We start from the raw sequence: 21015 nt of genomic DNA, 5'->3' as shown, positions 1-21015 counted from the left end.
GTACCTGAAACGGGGATTTCTGGGGCGGCGGCTGAGCAACCCCAGGGCCGGCGGTTGTGACCCTAGTCCTAGATGATTTGGGGTTCCTGGGAAGGGGACAGCTGAGCCGCACAGGCGTCGGCAGAGAAGCGTGCGTTTTCTCACGGCCCTCGGGGTTTGTTTCAGAGGCCGATCCGTCAGATCGCTCCGCGGAGTCTCAGGGAGTGGAACCCAGGAGCCCCCAGGCACGCCCGGGTTGCGCGTCGGGCCCCGCCCCGCGCGCCACGCCTTAAAGGGCTCGAAGGCCTGGGGCGCACGGCGGCGGCCACCGTCATGGAGGGTGCGCTTGCCGCCAACTGGAGCGCCGAGGCGGTCAACGGGAGCGCGGCGCCCCCGGGGGCCGAGGGCAACCTCACCGCTGGGCCGCCACAGCGCAACGAGGCCCTGGCGCGGGTGGAGGTGGCCGTGCTGTGCCTCATCCTCTTCCTGGCGCTGAGCGGCAACGCGTGCGTGCTGCTGGCGCTGCGCACCACGCGCCGCAAGCACTCGCGCCTCTTCTTCTTCATGAAGCACCTGAGTATAGCCGACCTGGTGGTGGCGGTGTTCCAGGTGCTGCCGCAGCTGCTGTGGGACATCACCTTCCGCTTCTACGGACCCGACCTGCTATGCCGCCTCGTCAAGTACCTGCAGGTGGTGGGCATGTTCGCCTCCACCTACTTCCTGCTGCTTATGTCGCTCGACCGCTGCCTGGCCATCTGCCAGCCGCTGCGCGTGCTGCGCCGCCGCACCGACCGTCTGGCCGTGCTCGCCACATGGCTGGGCTGCCTGGTGGCCAGCGCGCCGCAGGTGCACATCTTCTCGCTGCGCGAGGTGGCCGATGGCGTCTTCGACTGCTGGGCCGTCTTCATCCAGCCCTGGGGGCCCAAGGCCTACATCACGTGGATCACGCTCGCCGTCTACATCGTGCCCGTCCTCGTGCTTGCCGCCTGCTACGGCCTCATCACCTTCAAGATCTGGCAGAACTTGCGGCTCAAGACGGCGGCGGCGGCGGCCGAGGCGGCCGCGGGACCCGAGGGCGCGGCGGCGGACTGCGCGGGGCGCGGGGCTTTGGCCCGCGTCAGCAGCGTCAAGCTCATCTCCAAGGCCAAGATCCGCACGGTCAAAATGACCTTCATCATCGTGCTGGCCTTCATCGTGTGCTGGACGCCATTCTTTTTCGTGCAGATGTGGAGCGTCTGGGACGCCGAGGCGCCCAAGGAAGGTAGCGCTGGCGGGAAAGCGGGAGGAGGGCGCGCGGCGGGGCGGGGCCGTGGTCTTGCTGCATCTGAACGTCCAGGGGCCGTTCTGTTCTGGGGGCCTCATGGGGGGATTTGAGTCATGGCCCCGTCATCCGCTGGCCTAGTGATTTGGGGCGTAACTTCCCTGAGTCTTGACTTCCCTTTCCGTAAAATAGCAAAAATGAAAAAAGTACTAGCTCTCCCCAGCAGCAGGGGAATGAAATGAGGAGATGCACGGAAAATCCCTAGCACAGTCTTTGGGCTACATATTTGGTTCACTGTTATGGACCAGGAAACTGAGGTTCCAGTGACTGGCCTTTTCCACCTGCTTAGCGAAGTGGGGGAGCCGAGTTTCCAACCCAGGCCCAAGCTCAAGCTCCTGCCACGTAAAGTTCACTTTACGTTGAGCTGCCACTTTAAGTTCAAGTCAACCTGAGCCCGAGGTCTGGTTTGGATCAGAGCAGCGGGAGGTGGGCGATTGGATTCCTCCCCAGCAAGTGCTGAGAAGCTGCGGGGCGGGGCGCCGTCAGGGTGCGGAGACTAGTCCTGAGCCCGTCGCCCAGTGGAGACGGCGAGCTGTGCCGCGCGGAGGTGAGTACCGCGGGGACGGCGGGCAGGTGCGGGGCCGGCGGTGCTCAGGAGCAGAGATGGCGCTTCTCCTGGGTGGGGGGCGGGGACGGGCAGGGAAGGGAAAGGGGACGCAGACTTTCCCATTTGACTGGGGAGGCTGGGGGATTTCGGGAGGCGGTGAACGCCCTCTCCAGATTGAAGGACTGGGAGGTCAGGGCTGAGGGTGGCCGGGAGACCGGGAGGAGAGGGTAGAATGGAAGGCTCTGTGGGGAGGGATCTTGGGGGAGCAGAGCGCCTCGGGTCCGACTTGTAGCCGTCGCTTTGCGGCTGGGACCCCCAGGCAGCTCCCGCCTTCAGCCTTCACCACGGACAATTCAGGTAGCTCATTAGCAAAGAATAGGAGGGATCAGTGGTGGTGAATGACTTAGACCTTTTGGTTTGAGAGTAAGCACGTAACACTGAGCTGGGATGCCCGCGGCTCAAATGCTTGTAAGGAAAGACCCGAGGGGTTTGCTTTCACCTCTTCTGTCCTTGAGATAGCGCAAATGTCCCGTTTCTGGATAGAATCACTACTGCTAACAGTAGTCTCCAACATAGCCACTCCGTGGAAGCTGAAATCTTCCTTCATGCAGTTGGATAACTTTGCTTTGCTCTCTTCCCCAGACCTCAGACTCCGTGCTTGCCCCAGCCATCCCAGTTAGCCCAGTGTTTGCTTTAGTGGCCAGAGCAGTTATCATTCAGCATTTATTGAGCACCTGGGGTATGCCCGGCTGGGTGGTTTGCAGGTGAGGATTGCTGTGAAGACTCAGCAAAGCCAGCCTGGCTTCGTGGTGCAGCCCCTGGGAACACCTTGCAGAACGGGTTCGGCGGTCCAAAGAGGGGAAGGCACTGGCTCCAGGTCACACAGCAGATGGGAGGCAGACTAGAACTGGGGTTTCTGCCCCCACCTCATCCCCCCAGCACCAGGCTTCTTTTGAAGGGCACGTGACTAGGGAGTTGGGTTGGGCAAAAGCCAGGAGTGGGTGTTTCTAGACAAGGCATCAGGCCACACCTGTTTCCTGGGTGGGATCTGAAGAGCTACTTGACCCAGGTCTTGAGGAGCTCAGACACCAGCCCTTAAGGAAATGAGACCCTTAGAGCAGCTATTGGGGAGACTTGGCATCTAGGCCTCCCTGCAGCCTTTACTCACTGAAGGGTCTTCTCTCTCCTCGAGTTCGTCCATTCTGCAGATAGTCTGCTCCTCTCTTTGCTGTCCCCTCGCCTCTCCTGTTCATTTTCTCCCTGGTAACTTTTCTCCTCCCTCCCCTCTCCCTTCCCCCATGACTTCCATGACTGCACCTGTGCTTCTCCTCACTTTCCTCCCTAGAGAATGAGTATGTGGTCAACGCAGATCATGGTTACTCAGTAAAGTTTAGATCTTTTCTACACTTGAAAAGCTTATCGAACAATTCATTTTCCTGTCTTAAAAACAAGATACAGGAAGAGAGAGCAAGAGGGAGTTCCCAGCTAAAGTGGGGCCAGAGGCATTTTGGGTACATGTGGCCACCTGAGGATTTCTGGGGGGGGTGGTTGGGGGGTGGGAGGGGAGATGTGCAGCAGAGACGGGCTTCTACTCGGGCTCCAGGAGCCTCAGGTCCTGTTTCTCTTTGCTCCTTTCCTGGTTCAGGGGAAATGGTGGTGGCACGTGAAACACCCAGGTCTTCCGGGTCCCCCTTGGCATTCTGCCTTGGCTGCTCTGAGAAGAGCACAAACGCAGACGGCAGGAGAGTCCTGATGCCGCTGCTGCCAGCACTCCCTCCCCGAGTGCTGTCAGGAGCGGGCTCCCGGCTCACCGACCACAGAGGACTTGGGCACCTGCCGCTGGCCTGGTCAGGTCGCGCCTCGGCCTCAGGGCTGCAGGGTCCGGGGATGTGGGCTGAGCCAGAAGCACGCCTTGTGCCCACTTGGCCTTAACCTGGATAATCACGAGTAGCAGGCTGGGATCAGAACAATTGCGTTTACAGTCACTTCGGAGACGTGACTCAGTCTCGAGGCTCTGGGCACGTAGTAAGGAAGGAACAAGACAGGGACATTCGAGCTACTTGAGCTTTTGATCAGCAAAGTGGAATTGATGCACAGCCCTCACTTTCCTGTCCAGGAGGAAGGGAATTTACCAGAACACAAACTCTCTAGATCAGGGCCCCTGGCTCTGCTCATCTCCTGGCGAGTGGAAATCCAGGGAGCCCTTGTGAACAGCGAGACATTCTTCCCAGCAGCCCGGGGGCAGGCAGCCTCAGGGACGCAGGAGTGGGGCCCCGTTCCTGCTGTCAGCTTCATCACGAAAGCCTCTGGGCCAGCGAGCAGCTCCTTAACCCCTGACCATGGGTCGGGGCCAACAGGGCGGCTGGAGAAGTCACACGTGTCTTGGCAGCTGGCCTCGTGGCCACCACAGGACTCCAGGTCCCTCCTTCCTTAGGGTTCCCTCCCCCCAGATTCCCTCGAAATCCAGCGCGCTTTTCCCATCTCTCCCCTTGTACACCTTCAGTCACACCAAGTGCTGCCTTTGTGGGTTTAGAGCTCACCTTGTTCCAAAAATAATTTGAGGGGGGGCCCAAAGATTCGGGTACCACAGCAAGGTAAAATGGATGTGAGGAAGCTGGGAAGAACGGGGGAAAAGGTTAGAGAAATGGTAATACAGTAATAGCAATTATGAAGTCTCCGTCCGGGGCAGGGGGTGAGCTGCACGTGGGGCTTCCTTTCGTAAGAACCAAAGCAAAGAGGAGAACTCTCAATTTCAGTATTTGCATTGTTCAGAGAGAAAAGCAGGGAGAGGAGAAAAAAGCAAGGGGAGGGTTGTGGTAATGTAATGAGCCCCCCTCCCCCCACCCCGTTTCAGAGCAGCCACATGCTGGTAGGGCCCTGCTTTGGTGTGACTGGTCACGCTGCAGAAGGAGGGCTGGGACCAGACACCCCTGGCAGGTTTGGACAAGCCCCGGATGGAACTTTCAGGATCGAATTGCACAGCCAAAGACTTGGCACCGGCCTTTTCCCTTGAACTCCGTGGAACTTGCTTTGCTGCTGGTCCCAAGGAGTGGTTCTGAGGGAGGAGATGAAGATGGATGATGGATCCACTTGGTGGAGACCGTGGGCGGGCGCTGTAGGTTCCCAGGTCCCCGTGCAGGGAAAGAGCAGGTGTTGGAGCCACGTGACTGGCCTGTGTTTGGAGCCCGCCCTCCCACTTTCTCCTGTGTGTCCTCGAGCAGGTGGTCTCCCTTCTCTGAGCTTCAGCTTCTTCCTCCTCTCTTACAAGGAGGATAGCAAGTCTATTCGTGGGGCTGATACGAGGATGACATGGTGTGGCCCGTGGCACCTGGGGGAGCCACGTGGTCAGTGTCACTCTTCTCTCCTCCCCCCATTCTAGTTGTTAAATGTTTTGTTTGCCTTCGTGGGATTGACTTTGAGAATCTCGGCAGGGATTTGAGCTGGAGGAGCTAGACGTTTCTCTCTTGAGAGCCTGGGTGGAGGGGCCTGGGGTGGCAGCAGAGTCTGCTGGATGGTAGGCGGGGTGTCCGGGGAGGTTTGGTATGTGGAGAAGCTCGTGAAAGCCGGAGAGCTGGACTGTGAGCCTTGTCACAGCGGGGGCACCACCTGTCCTGTTCACTGGTGTGTGCCCAGTGCCCAGCACAGGGCGGGCCACCTGTCCGAGCTCAAGCGGCGCTTGCTGAACACATGTGTAGGGCATGGGAAGAGGAAGGTGCCCGTCACGGGGCTGGGCTGGGTGCACAGAGCTGGACTCAAGAGAAGTGACAGCTCTCTAGGCGGCGCTCTGGCCGTAGGGTTGGCTACTTGGTGAAGAAGTGAGCGCCCCAGCACTGGGAGCAATCAAGCTTCTGCCCGGGAGGGTATCAGGAGGAAGGTGGAAATGCACAGGAGGCCTAGTTTTAAGTGTTTCCCCCGTCTGTGAAACGAGCTTGCCAGCACCTCCCGTTTTTTGTGGAACTGTGGCCCCTCCAGTGTGGCTGCCCGCCCACCCTGCCTTTCCAAGGACACTGTGCCCGAGGTGTGGGTGGACCACATACCTTGGAGGGGCCTGCTGGTCAGGCAACCCGATGATAGGGCAGAGAGCAGAGCCCAAGTCCACTGTGTGGGCTGCTTTATGCATAACTCCAGGGCGTTCCATTTAAGGAACCTGAGAATGAGAATGGTCTGTGAGAATGGTATTCCTAGGAGCTGTGCAGTGCACAACCTAAACAATTGGACAAGGCAGCTTCATCCAGTTCTGACTCTCGTAAAGCTTTCCCTGTTGCCCCCACCTGAGGGTCTCCTTCCTCCTCCAGTGCGTTCATTCTATAAGCAGTGATTCAGCGCCTCCCAAGGGTCCTGTCCACACAACCTCTGCCTCAATTTGTCCTCCTATGAGGAGAGTTGGCAAGGACCCCTCCCCAGTCCCTCCCCTGCCCTCCTGTGGCTAGCAGCTGGCACATGCATAGACGTGGGACAGTGAGGCCAAGGTTGGTCTCTGGGGGGGACGCCCCCAGCTTCTGCCGGGATGGTTCTGTCCCCGGGTGTGGCCAGATGGAGCAGCAGCCGTCCCCCTGGGTGGCTGACTGGAACTGTCTGGGACTGTTTGCTGGGGTTAAGAATAGGGTTTAGGTTGTGGGCCGGGTGGAGGGTGCTGGTGGCACAGGGCCTGGCATGTAGTGAGTGCTCAATCAATGCTTTAAAAATAGAGAAATTTCAAGATGTTTCAGCGTCCTGGGGTCAGTGCGTGCAGCTGAGGGAATGCAGGTTGTCGTGAGCTCAGGAGCACATTTTCACTGAGGGGCTGCAGTCTTTGTTGAGTGATGGCAAGCCCGGGGATGCTGGGAACAACGGCATTGTTAAGAGGTCAAGAGAAGTTAAGGCCTTGCCTGGAGGAGACAGTAGGAGGCAAGGTGGGGAGGGTCTAGCTCTGGGTTTGGAAACCCAAGGGGACCCTTGCATGAGGGACGGGCGGGAAGGAGGTGTGACGGTCTTTCGTGGTCCCAGCCCCTGATTCCTGGTTCCGGTGATCCTGATTCCTGGCCACTGAGAGGCACCCTCTGCCAGCACCTTCCTCCTTACTCTACTGGGAGCTGGCGCCTCCCACCCTTTGCCAGATGCTGCAGTACCACGGGCCTGTGCCCTCCACGGCCCATGCCTCACACTCTAATGGTCACTCCTACTCATTTCTCTTTCTTTCTCTTTCTCTCTGCCTGACCTTGATATCTGACTGTGAACTTAATTTCCCAGAGGGAATTGCATTTGAGTCCAGTCATCTTGTTAGGGGCCCATCTCCCATTGTCAGGCAGGGAAATTGTCTTTTTGCTTTTCCAACATGCTAGTGTCGGTGGCTGATTTATCAGGACTTCCTGTCTGCTGATTTCATGCCCACTTCAACTTAGTCCCTTATTGAACATTTCCCATTTTCCAGTTTCTGCTAGCAGCCAAGGACAGAGCCACAAATGAGACACAGTCCCCAACCACAGATTATTAACATGAATAATAACAGTATGAAGGGGTGATACTGTGAGAGAGGTATTCGTTTATCAAGTACTGTGAGTGCCCCCAGGAGGTATTTATTGATTCAGTCTCCCTGGGAAAAAATCAGGAGGATTTCAGAGAGGAAGCAACATTTGCAAAAGGTTTTGAAGGGTGAGTAGGAGCTGGCTGTGCAGAGAAGCAGATGCACATTCCCTGATGAGATCATTGAACAGTTACTTTATTTTCTTTCCCTGTATTGGAGGAATACTTGTCATGCTTCAGTGTGCACATAGATCACGTGGGGGAACTTGGTAAAGCGCAGATTCTGATTCTTTAGGTCTGGGTGAGGCCCATGAGTCTGTATTTTTAACAATTTCCCAGGTGATGCCTGTGCAGGGCCCCTGCAGCTGGCCTGTTGACTGCACATTGAGTAATGAGGCTTTAATGTATCATCTCTGTGACCAAAACATGTGGCTTGCCTTTACACGTGTGGCCCAAGTTGGCGGCAGGGCCCTGTCATTCTCTGAAGGGTAGAGAAGGGCTGGTTGTTCACAGGAAGCCCCAGCTCTTCTGCTTCTAGGATGTGGTTATTCCTCAGGTCTTGCCCGGTGGGCCCCACATATCCCCAGATTTGAGCAGTGACATCACAGACCATTTAAAGCTCTGTAGCCCACAAATTTAGCTCTTTTTCCTGATCTTACACATGGTGAGATCACACATCTGTGACTTCTACAATTCCAGTGTGGTAAAATGGTGGTCTTTTCAAAGAAGGTGCCCTGGAGTACATGTTAGTATTCAATCCTTATGTAAGTGCACATTCAAAAAACATTTGTAAAAAAGCCTTCTGCACACCACAACTCCCAAATTCTCATGTAGCTCCTAAAGGAATAGGGATTTAGATTCCTTGTGAGGGAGACCTGATTCAGGATCTGGGCGGCGGGGCGGAGACCTTGAACCAAGTGACTGGTTTCTGGAGTGAGAGCCTCTTAGGAGAGTGGATGAGCTTGATTCAGATGAGAGGTGTCAGCTGAGCCACCGGTCTTTGAATTGTATGTGACACGTGTTCGTTGCCTCAGGAACGGCGCAGCCGGAGAGGCCATGGCCAGGTGCCCCGTCAGCTGTTCTGGGCTAATTTGAGCCCAGGGTGACGCGATGGTGACGGGCGGGGGCAGTGCCGGGAAATCCGAACAGGGGACTTCTTGGGGCTTGAGTAAAGCCGGACTGGTGGGTGGGTGACTGCTGGGGGCACCCTGTCCTCGCATGGCCCTCGGCTGTCCACCTCCTCCGTGAGTGAGGGCGCCAGGTGGAAGTTCAGCGTGGTGTCTGTGTCCCGGGGGTACAGTGCCCAGGAGGGGACGTTTGCCATTGGCGCGTGGCCATTCCCGCTCAGGCCTCTGCTTGGCATGTAGGAGCCCCCGCTTGAAGATCACCCCTAGTCCCCAGCCCTGGGCCCCCCCCTCCCCGAGTGCTGCAGCTCCCTGTTGACTGGAGGGCCTGTCTGTGCTTCTCTCTTTCCCACCTGAGTTTGTAAATCCCCTGAGGGCATGTCCCCAGGGCCAACTCGGTGGCTGGCACTGAGTGGAACATCGATCTCCTCATTTCCACCCCCCACCCCCTGCCCCATGCCCTAAGCCCTGGCCAGGCAGGTGTGAGGGCCGATCCCTGGCCCGGCGCCTCCCACTCGACCTTCCTTCTCTGCCAGGACCAGAGAGAGCTTTTTGCAGGCCCTCAGGGCTCAGTCCTGGGGGACAAGTGTTCCTTTTACCGAGTGGAGTGGAAGAGACGGATGAGAACCAGCTCTCCCGGTGGAGACCCTGAAATCCCGCTCTTGCACGTGGTTGCAGCCCCCGTCCCTTTTGGGTTTTTCCAAAACGGACTATCTAGAGTTCCTCTGGGGTCATGTAATCCAGTCCCAGGGCTCCAGGTTTTCATTTTGTTTTGTTTCGTTCTTTTTAATTTTGAAGTCGGGGAGAAGAGGGTAAAGGACAGTTTCTTGAATCAACGTTAGATTAGGCGTCCCCAACCTTGGGTGATAAAAAGTTATACACAGTTGATCATATTTCGTATCTGTAAGTAATAATACAATAACCTGAACAAACACTTTGCCGTTTACAAAGCCCTTTCACACTTTTTTTTTTTTTCGATTTTCTCCAAGTCCTTGAGGGCGTCACCTCCATTTCACAGATGAGGATATTAAAGCTCAGACAGTAGATGTGGCTCAGAGAAATGAGTGGGTGGGAGGGGGGTTCACACCCCACAGGTTTGCGTCCGGATCCTCTGTGAGGGGCTCCCCGATGGCCAGACCCCCCCAGGAGGTGCTGGCTGCTGACCACACCTCTCTTGGATGAGTCTGTCGATTCTGTTTTCCAGGGCCGCCTTTTATCCACACTGACGTCACCGTCGCTCTGCTTTATGGAAAATGTGGCTGGGGCCATTGTTGCCAGGAGCTCGGTAGCTCTTCAGAGCAGCTGGCACGCAGGCACGGGGTGGACCTTGGTGCCCTGGTGTGCAGCAGGCACTGGACGTGGGCTGCCCGGGACAGGGTGTTACCCTCTGGCCCCAGGTGCAAGGTGGCCGAGCCAGGGTTTGTGGGAGGTCTGGGTACTTAAAAGTAAAGGCATCACCCACTTCTGCTTCTGGTGGCGTGGGGAGAAGTGAGCTCAGCTTACCCTGTGGGTCTGCCCCTCCCCTTTTTGAGCCCTTTTCTTCTGCTTTTTAACATCTTCTCCTACAGGCATTTAGGTCAAGGATTGGCTCACTTTTTCTGTAAAAGGCCAAACAGTAAATATTTGAGGCTCGCAAGGATATAAGGTCTCTGTAACAGCTACTCAGCTTTGCCCTTGTAGTGCGAAAGCTGGCATTGACGATATATGAATGAATGGATGTGGCTGTGTTTCAGTAAAGCTTCATTTACAAAACAAGCAGCAGGTGGGGTTTGGCCCATGGGCTGTTTGCTGGCCCCTCGTCCAGACCAGGAGACATTTCTGCCAGGAAGGATGGTGATCTGATAGGAGGCAATGGGTTTCCCCTCCCGGATTTTAAAAGACCATTACAGGGGCTTCCCTGGTGGCGCAGTGGTTGAGAGTCTGCCTGCCGATGCAGGGGACACGGGTTCATGCCCTGGTCCGGGAAGATCCCACATGCCGCGGGGCGGCTGGGCCCATAAGCCATGGCCGCTGAGCCTGCGCGTACGGAGGCTGTGCTCCGCAATGGGAGAGGCCACAACAGTGAGAGGCCCTCGTATCATATCACAAAAAAAAAAAAAAGAAAGACCATTACGGGACTTCCCTGGTGGCACAGCGGTTAAGAATCCGCCTGCCAATGCAGGGGACACAGGCCCGATCCCTGGTCTGGGAAGATCCCACATGCCACGAAACAACTAAGCCCGTGCACCACAAGTACTGAGCCTGTGCTCTAGAGCCTGCAACCCACAACTACTGAAGCCCGTGCGCCTAGAGCCCGTGCTCTGCAACGAGAAGCCACTGCAAGGAGAAGCCCCACGCACTGCAACGAAGAGTAGCCCCCGCTCGCCATGACTAGAGAAAGCCCGCGTGCAGCAACAAAGACCCAACGCAGCCCAAAATAAATGAATAAAATAAATTTATTAAAAAAAATAATATAAAAGACCATTACTGGGGAGTGGGCAGTGCTTAGCCTCCGAGGGGGCCTACATCTGTTTTAGGAAAAGAAAGTTGCTCTCTGACTCTGTCCTTCAAATCATATGAGGGCAGTTGCCCAGTCAGCCCATGTCTGCTTTGGGAGTGAGGGGATTTGCTCACTGGAGTCAAGCTGACTAGTATGAATGCTGACCTAGCTTTAAAAGGCATCCAGCTTCATTACTTTCAGGTGGGAACACAGGGTGACTTGTGTGTCCCTGGGGAAGGCACTTTCCTTCTCCGAGCTTCACTTTCCTCATGTATAAAATGGAGATGAGACCGCTTTGAAAACTCCTCTGTGCAAGCTTGAGCCGTGATTCCCATGGTTGACATTGCTGCCTTGTCATATGCCCCCTTGGAAGCAGCATCATGAAATGCCAAGGACGACGCTTTCCATGCTTTGTTCTGTTCCTCTCCTTCTTCAATTCCAGGAAGCCTTTCTAGCCACTGCAAAGGGCGATGTTATAGCCTAAAGAAGATGAAGTAAGTGCAGGAAGTAGATGAGGGGCAGTTAGTCCTTGTGCTCAGAAACCGTCAATGGCTCCCCAGTGCCTGTAGATTTAAGTTCGTGCTCCACCTGGATTCAAGGTCCTCCTCCTCAGCCTTGCTCTTTCCAGTTTCCTCTCCTGTGAACCCACCCCCGCCCCCAACTCTGGCAGCCCCTGAATGCTGTTGGACAGTCTCACCTTTGTACCTTTATTTCTGCAACATCCTTCCTTTGAAATGTCCTCCATAGCCTGTGTTTTATTCCCAAGTAGCTTGAAATTCCCCTGTTGGGAACCCATGTCTTTGGTTGGTTAGGATATTGCCACATTTTTAAAAAGTCCAAATGTGCCCTTAGCATTTGGCAACTTGATACGAGCAGGTTCAGCTTAGAGGGTCATCCTTCCCCGAGAGCCAGGCCAGGCCGGTCATTCGTGTCTGTGGCCACCAGGTGGGGATAGAGGTGCTGGCCGTGGTCCCAACTCCTCCCATCCAGGCTGGCCACTTGGAGGTGGGAAAACTCGGGTGGGGCTGCTCAGGAATTCATTAACTGTTTACTTTTCTGTGGTTACTGTTTCTGTAGGTTGTTTATAAAAAATAGGATAAATAAGTTAAAAGATCCAAATGTCCAGAGTGAGGCGAGTAACTTACATGAATAGCTAAGATAATGCCTTGTAATTGTTCAGCGAGGTAGAACATGCTGCCTTTCTGTTCAGGTGAGAACTGCATCCCCGACACGTCCTTCTACCCATTTCACAGCTCTGTACGCCTGTGTTCTTCCCTTGTGTCTGGCACTTTACTTCTCAATGCCTTTAAAAAAATTTTTTTTTAAATCTTTTTGCCGTGCCGTGCAGCATGTGGGATCTTATCCCCCGACCGGGGCTCGAATCCGCGCCCCCTGCGCTGGAAGCACGGAGTCTTAACCACTGGACCACAAGGGAAGTCCCTCGATGCCTTTTTAAATTTTGACTTTTATGTGTTTATTTTGTCTCTTTTATTTTATATGTTTAATTACAATTTTGAGATATTTTTAGACTTTGTGATATTTCACCAGGTTTCTAAACTTAAATTCATCCTTTTTTACACATGGAAATCAAATACTTTTTTCCATTCTCTTTCATAGAATTCAACAGTACTGGCTTCCCCCCACCCCACCCTTCACTTATCTTTACTATTTTAGTCTAAGGATTAGGTTTACTTTCTAATCCTTTGCTTTCTAAACATTTTCGTTTGCAGGACTTGTGGACTTTGCATGTTTTAGCTTTCTTTTGTTCCAGCAGGTGCACCAGGTAATTAGAGCAGATGATGTTCTCAAACTTGGGTGTGCGTCAGAATCCCCTGGAGGACTGTTTATAGCAGATCGTTGAGCCTCACCCCCAGGAGTCTGATCCACTAGATCTAGGGTGGGGCCTCAGAATTTACACTTCTGTCAAGTTCCCAGGTGAGCTGGGGACCCCACTTTGAGAACCACTGAATTCCTCTTAAACAGTCACCCTCCCCCTTTGGTGCTTGGAGACGTGGCTGACAGACATCTCTGTGCTCTGTCTGCGTCCACAGTGGTGTCTAGATCTTGCAACTCCAGTTGGCCTGTGAGAAATTCTTTCCTGGATTGAGCTCTTGAATTCTGGAGTTCTTCCTTGAAAACTTGTTGCAGAAAATATCGGACTAGTGGATTTTCCAAGCCTTCTTGCAGTTACCGTTACTCGTAAGGGTGTGGCCGTGAACAGCATTCTTGGGAACACCGTTTTCCGTGTGGGTTTCTGGGGGGGGGTGCCTGTGTCCTCCTCTGCCGCTGGGAGTGTGTACATTTGTCAGATTAAGACCATTGAAGGAAACCCAGGCTCCCCACCCCACCCCCTATTTGGAGGTACTTAGGATTAGGAATTTTTCTTCCTCCCTGAAGCTTAAATTTGTGACAAGCAATGTCTTGAAGTTGATTTCTGATCATTAATTTTACCTGAAATTCAGTAAATCCTCAGTGTAATAGCTTCTGCACAGTGCCTCACATAATTTTAGTGTCCCCTTCTCCTGCACAAGTCTTATTTGTCGGCTGAAGCAGTGCTCTTAGGCGTATCTTCACAGAAACACTTTCAGTGTTCTCAGCTGTGAAGGCAGCACACGCCTTCTTGTCACTGCGCCTTTGCCTGTGACGTTCCTTCTGCCCGAAGCGCCCTTCCTCCCTTCTCTGCCTGGGAACCTCCTAAGCATCCTTCAGGTAGCAGGTGCTCTTTCACCCTCGCAGTGTTCCCGGGAGATCTGGGGACTCTTGTTATCCCCATTTAAAGGTTAGGCAACAGCAGTTTCTTGGGGAGTTAAAGTATTTGTTGCTGGCGGGGCTAGAATACAAACTAGGTCTGGCAGCTTCTGCCTCTGAGCTCTTGGATACTCTGAGTGGGAGGCAGTCGATACTCGCGGGGTGAGTGATGAATGGACGGGCAGGCGGCCGTGCCGATGGAAGCCCGTGGTGGGTAACCTTCGCTTGGGAGAAGGGACAGGGAATGTTCCAGGGCTGGGCTAAGCTGGGGGAGGCATGGGGGGTAGGCTGAGTGCACGCCCAGAGCATGGATATGGAAGGCAGGCAGACTTGGTCTCTTTAGTCCTCCGTCTCGTGACTGGCCTGTGGCCTCTGTTCTCAGGAGGCGATGCTCCATGCCCCAGCAGTGATGCCCTGTTCTCCTTTCTCCCCCCCCCGCCCACCTGCAGCCTCGGCTTTCATCATCGCCATGCTGCTGGCCAGCCTCAACAGCTGCTGCAACCCCTGGATCTACATGCTCTTCACGGGCCACCTCTTCCACGAACTCGTGCAGCGCTTCCTCTGCTGCTCGTCTAGCTGCCTGAAGGGCCGCCGGCCCAGGGAGACAAGCGTCAGCAAAAAGAGCAACTCGTCGACCTTCGTCCTGAGCCCGGACAGCTCCAGCCAGAGGGGCTGCTCGCAGCCATCCACGGTGTGACCGGCGGGGCCAGGACCACCCCTCTTGGCTTGGATTGTACAACAGGGACAGTCTGGCCATTGGTGGTCGTGTACGTGTGTGTATAAGGTACCTTTCAGTTTGTGCCCCTCCGCACCTTGTGGGGGCTCGAGCGGGGTGGGGAAGTGGTCTCCGTGGGGGAAGGTGATAGGGTGACTCAGCCATCAGCCGAGCCCCGGATCTACCCTGGGCTCCCACGGGTACTCCTGCTGCCCTGACCCCACTGTTTCATCTGGCTGCTGGATGGGTTGTGGGTTTGTTTTGTTTTGTTTCCCCTGGACCTGTAATTTCACTCCAGTATCTTTTTGCTCCTTTATCCTGGGGTCTTGTGAAAGGTAGTAAGTATAGGATTGGTGACCAGATGTGTGCGGAAGCCTAGTGTTCTGAGCTTGGGATGAGAAATGGGACCTTGGTGGTGATGGTGCTGATATCCTCCTGGCCTCAGAGTGCTTCTGCCTTTGAGTGGACTGGTGCTAGCGTCCTTGAGCACCAGCTTGTCAGATGGTGGCCCTAGAGCAGGAGATTCTCTTAGGAGACTGTCTGGCACAGGCAGCCAATTAAAACTTGGGTTAAAAATGTTTAAGAGGAAAAAAATGTTTAAGAAGCTAATACTTCAGAAGCAGTTGGGAAAGAAAAGGAAATAAAAGACATCCAGATTGGAAAAGAAGTAAAACTCCTTACAGATGATGTGATTTTGTATATAGAAAATTCTAAGGAATTCATGCACACACATGCACACACAAACGCATTGGAACTAATACATGAATTCAAGGTTGTGGAATACAAGGTCAGTACAAAAATCAAGTGTATTTCTTTACATGGGCAATGAACAGTATGAAAATGAAATTAAGAAATAATTTCATTTATAATAGTATCAGAAAGAAAAGGAATAAATTTAATGAAAGAAGTGCAGGACTTACATCCTGAAAACTACAAAATATTGTTGAAAGGAATAGAAGACTTAAATAAATGGAAAGACATCCTGTGTTCATGGCTCAGAGACTTAAATATTGTTAAGATAACAGTACTCTCTCCAAGTTGATCTCATAGATTCAGTGTAATCCCTATCAAAATCCTAGCTGGCTTCTTTGCACAAATTGCTAAGATGATCCTAAAATTCACACGGAAATTGCACAAATAATAGAATAGCCAAATAAACCTTGAAAAACAGGGACAGAGTTGATGGATTCACCCTTCCTGGTTCAAAACTTATTACAAAGCTACAGTAATCAAAAGAATGTGATATAGACAAAAAGACAGATATATAGAGCAATTAATGGAATAGAGAGTTCAGATATAAACCCTTATGTTTATGGCCAAAAGATTTTTGACAAGTGTGACAAGAGAATTAAATTGGGGAGATTGTCTTTTCGATAAATGGCGCCTGGACAGCTGGATATCCACATGTAAAAGAATGCGGTTGGACCTCTACCTCATACTATATACAAAAATTAACTCAAAATGCATCAACCTAAATGTAAGAGCTAAAACTATAAAAGTCTTAGAAGACAACATAGGGCTAAATATTTGTGACCTTGGGTTAGGCCATGGTTTCTTAGATAATGACACCCAAAACAGAAGTCAAAGGAAGAATAGATAAATTGGACCTCATCAAAATGGGGCACAAAACTTTTGCGTTTCATAGGGCACTATCGAGAAAGTGATGACAGCTCATGGAATGGAAGAAAATATTTGGAAGCCATATACTTGTATCTAGAATACATCAAGAACTCTTACGATTTAAGAATGAAAAGCCAAATAACCCAGTTTAAAAAATGGGCAACATATTTGAACAAACAAGGGAATAGACGTATTTTCGTATCTCTCCAAAGAAGAGATATAAGTGGCCCATAAGCACGTGAGAAGGTGCTCAGTATTATTACTCACGAGGGAAATGCAAATCAAAACCACAGTGAAGTAGCACTGCACACCCACTAAGACGGCTCTAATCATGGGCAATGATAGGTGCTGGCGAGCATGGAGAGAAACTGGAGCTCTCCTCCATCGCTCGTGGGAAGGTACAATGGTGCGGCCAATTTGGAAAACAGTTTGGCAGCTCCTGAAAAAGGTAAACATAGAATTACCATGTGAGCCAGAAATGCCACTCCTAGGTATTTACTCAAGAGAAACGGAAGCATATATACACACAAAAACTTGCCCACAAATGTTTATAGCAGTATAATTCATAATAGCCAAAAATGGAAATAACGCAAATGCCTACCAACTGATGAATGGATAAATAAACGTAGTATATCTATGCAATGGCACATTGTTGAACTATGGAAAGAAAGGAAGTACTGACACAGGCTCCAGCATGGAGGAACCTTGAAAACATCATGCTAAGTGAAAGAAGCCTTGCGAAAAGCCACATACTCCATGATTCCATTTATATGAAATGCCCGGAATAGGCAAAATTACCAAGACAAATTATACAACAGTGGTTGCCAGGGGCTGGAGGCTGGGCTGGGTGGGGCGTGACCGCTGAGCGCCATATGGGCTTTCTTTGTGGTGATGAACATTTTCTTTGGTTAGTGATGTGCACGATTTTGAGAATATGCTAAAAGCCACTGAATTAAATACTTAAAATAATGTTGACGAGCTGAATTCAGAGGCAACCAGCTTGAAGGATGCATTTCTTGGAATCTCTTACCTCCCAGAACTTTTGTTTCTCACTGACTCACCATTTCAGAAGAATCCATGGTTTTCTTACTCAGTTTTCCTGCGAGAGATGGTGTTTCCGGTTTCAGCAAAAGTACCAGCAGTGATAATACCCGGTAAACGTGTCATCAGATGTCCTCTCAGCCTTGAGGTACAACATGACCGTGTCCGGGAAACACCTTTAGTCGTTAAATACAGGCCGTTATAGATCAGAGGTTTTCCGACTGGGACTGGCCAGCTCAGTGGCACGCTGGGGCACTTTTTTTATTTGCACATATATATTTTTGGACTCACTGTGACACAGCAAGAGCACTTCCCAAAGCCCCAGATCTCCACACACACTTTCCTCTTCTCCCTCCACACTGCATTGTACACACACGTGCACATACGCACACAGTAGAACGAGCCAGCAGGGTCTGGATGTTCAGGGAGAAGAGGGGCGTGCACTGAAATGCCAGTGTTCGAAACCCCAGCATTTAGGATAAGATCTTCAGTATAACTGGAGACTGAGCACGATGTCATCTTTGAACCCAGAGGCAGTGCAGTGTTGCTGTGATGGGCGCTTAGTGTCAACACCAGCCAGTCCTGGCTCTTTGGGAAGCTAACAGGGCGCTGGTTTGGGGTTCCGTGCCCACATCCAGGACACTGGGCACCCTGGGTGCAAGTGCAGCAGTGGTGGGGTCTGTTGGCATTTGAGCCTCTCTGCTCACCAGCCAGAGACGCCCCATTCTCTGCTGTTCCCCGGAAAGTTGCCATTCTAGCAGCCGCCAGAGGCCACTGGGGATCAAGGAGACAGCCACTCAATAGATTTTTCTGACCACGGGCACAACCTTGCTGAGAACCCAGGAGTTGCAAGGTTCTTGGGCACCAGAACCAATTGGGACACCTTCCTCATTCTTCTCCCGTGAAAGCTCTGGTTGGGACCTTGGCTCTCATTATGGCACAGGAGTCTTTTGTAGCCAGTCAGTGACATTTGATTCCAGCAGCGCCGCTGGCTACACGCCCGTCCACTCCCAGTCTCGTCCTGGAGAGTATTTTCACAATCGCTTGCTCCTTCCCCAACCGAAGTCTGGAAGAAGGAGAGTAGGGGTCCAGGACGCTGCCTGGGGCTTGGTCGTTCCTGTCCTCCTCTGGACCCCACTCCTAAGGTCCTCCAGCCACCTTTGCCCACCGTTTCAGGCCTGTTTACAAACCTAACACATGCCTGGAGGTGCCAGTAAATTGGAGCGTGCAGATTTTCTTCCGGAATGTTTCATCGTTCTGATGTTGAAAAGTGAAATGCAAACAGTTGAGGACTCAGAGCCTTACTTCTTTAGGCCCTGAAAAAAAGTCTGTCACACCATTTGGTCTCCCTTGGGGGGTGGGTCTATGGGTTATGACTGCAGGAAGCTGCCTTTTAAGAAGATCCTGGTTTCAAAGTGCTCCACCTTTTGTGTTTAATTGCGATGAAATGCCCCTAAATGCAGAATGTGAATTCCTCGATTTCGTTCTAGTTGGTGACTTTCTGTGGCACCTGCTCTCTGTGCTCGTTGGTGAATGATGTGCCCGATAATGAGATGCCTGCTTCATTGGCTGCTTTATAGAAGGTGCACTTAATAAACGTATTTTTTTCCATAGATTGCTTTGCCTTCTTTCTTTAACCTGAGAACAGTGACCACATCTGGTGGCTTACAGACTTGAATATCTTTGCCGGCTTCCCTTGAATCGCCATAAATCTGTCTGATTATGACACAGGTGCATCTGAGCTGTGGCAGGTAGGGGGTGGGGGCAGGAGGGGACCTGGTCCCAATCTCTTGGGTCACAGGTACTCTGACTTATCAGAGTTCTGTCAGAAGATGCGCTAAGAGCCAGGAACAAACCTCTTGTATGGTGTAGCCACACCCACCGTGTGCCACTGTCTAACTCCAGATGTAATGGGCTAGATTGTCACCTTGAAGGGACCCTAAGGCATATTTCTTCCGGTGGGATATGGGGGCCACCTGCAGAATCACAAGTGGTTTTGTGTTTGTTCCTGGGCTCCACTACTGAATCACAACCTGCATCTTAAACAAGAGTCCCTGATGAGCCGGACGTCGCGTATGAGAGAGAGCAGAATGCCACCCCCTCCTCTGGCCCGTTTTCATCACGCCCCCAGCGTGCTGTCCTGCCAGCTACTTCTTGGGGCCGGGGGTCCCCAGAAGGAACAACACCTCAGACATACATGCATCTGGATGTGTGTCCTTTCTCCAGCCCCATGAGCTTCACGGGGGATGGAGCGCCTGCCGTAGCCTGGCCCTTAGAGAAGGAGAGCCAGCTTGAAAAATAGGCATCAGGGTCAAGTCAGGTCACAGCAACTGCGGCGATGGTCAAAAGTCTGCGTAGGGCTTCCCTGGTGGCGCAGTGGTTGAGAGTCTGCCTGCCGATGCAGGGGACACGGGTTCGTGCCCCGGTCCGGGAACATCCCACGTGCCGCGGAGCGGCTGCGCCCGTGAGCCATGGCCGCTGAGCCTGCACGTCCGGAGCCTGTGCTCCGCAACGGGAGAGGCCACAGCAGTGAGAGGCCCGCGTACCGCAAACAAAACAAAACAAAACAAAACAAAAGTCTAAGTAACCCAAGATTCCAAGTCTGAAACGGATGGCCTAACAATGTGAGAGACGTTTGATGGGGAGGCCCTTTGCAAGGGAGTAAGCGACGTTGGCTTATACCTGTTAGCGGGAGGAGCCTGGGCTCTGCGTCCACTTGAGAACATGAAGAGCCCCAGGTAGAGCAGAGAGCAGTGGGCTGGAACCACAGCACGAATGTGGCTAGCTGTGTACCTTTTGGCAAGTCTGCTGACCTCTCTGGGCGGTGACTTCCTTGTTTGCAAAAAGTAAGGGATGATGATGAAGTGTTCAGGAGGAAAATATGCCAATATCTGCAGCTTATTTAAAAATGCCTAAAGAAAGGTGAGATTGGTGGATGATAGATGGATGGCGATGCAACAAAGGAGGAGCAGGGAACTGAATCGTAGAGCCTAGATGGCGGGTAGATAGGTGTTCACGGCAAACCTTTTCAACATTCCTCGGTGTTTGAAAATGTCATACGAAGATACTCGAAAAAACGAAAATGGGTAAAAAGAGCTAAAATGGACATTAGAGATCATTTCATGCAGGATTAAACTGAGGCCAGAGAAGGCAACTAGGTGGAGAGGCAGAACCAAGGCTGCCTGTGCCCTGTCTCTGGTTCATGTGCCGTTCCCTCTACCTCATTGCCCCAGGACCCTTGGGCGCATGGCCGGCTGCCAGTGAGGTGATGCCTCTGAAAACAGGCCAAGTGTTTTGGAACCTGAATTTTGTGAGACTTAAATGGGTGTTGCATGAAAAAAAAAAGGGTTATATAGGGTTGGGGGCTATTGGCCTAAACAGCTTTCTTTTCTGCGAGACTTGTCAGAGCCTTTAATGTACTAATGTCTATTGAAAAATCTCTAAGAGAAATATGGAGCATTTTCCAAACAAATTTAAGCGCAAAAGCCACCCCCCTCCTTTTTCTGAGGACTTAGTTCTGGAAACACCCTTGGGAAAAGCATCCCTAAAGAATGTAAGATTTCTGGGGGTTTTGTTGTTGTTTTGTTGCTGCTGAGTGTAGGTGGGCAGGAGGTGGGACATATCCTTTCCATTGCCGTTTATTTCCATTTTACTTCCATGGTGAGTCCACATATGCTTGAATAGGGCCTTATGCCATCACCACATCTGCGGGGCTGAGGGTGTACATGCCAAGAGGCAGTGCCAGGGGCTCAGTGTCTGAGCCAAAGGGGCGCTTTGAACCCAGGCCCTGCCCTCAGTGGTGCCCAGGGAGTATCACCTTCCCCTTCTAACCCAGCGGCCATTTTCTTCTGTGGGTGACCACTGGCTGGCCCAGGGGCAACAGAAATCAACGGGAAATAATCTCCCAAGGAACAGATACCCTGCAAACAAGAATTCCCA

General features: G+C 52.4%; 1 protein-coding gene across 1 annotated transcript; it reads left to right on the top strand.

Annotated features, from left to right (window-relative positions):
• Positions 1-264: 264 nt before the first annotated feature.
• OXTR (oxytocin receptor) lies at positions 265-14397 on the top strand (the record flags this gene model as incomplete). Its single annotated transcript, XM_082663794.1, has 2 exons — positions 265-1240; positions 14150-14397. Exons 1-2 carry the CDS (start codon positions 313-315, stop codon positions 14395-14397), a joined length of 1176 nt encoding a protein of 391 aa, XP_082519920.1. The 5' UTR covers positions 265-312.
• Positions 14398-21015: the final 6618 nt, after the last annotated feature.

The sequence above is a fragment of the Grampus griseus genome (genome assembly GCF_964374135.1).
Source record: "Grampus griseus genome assembly, chromosome: 10".
NCBI classification, from domain to species: domain Eukaryota; kingdom Metazoa; phylum Chordata; class Mammalia; order Artiodactyla; family Delphinidae; genus Grampus; species Grampus griseus.
Note: the sequence above shows the minus strand (reverse complement) of the source record. Positions and strands in the feature narration are given on the sequence as shown.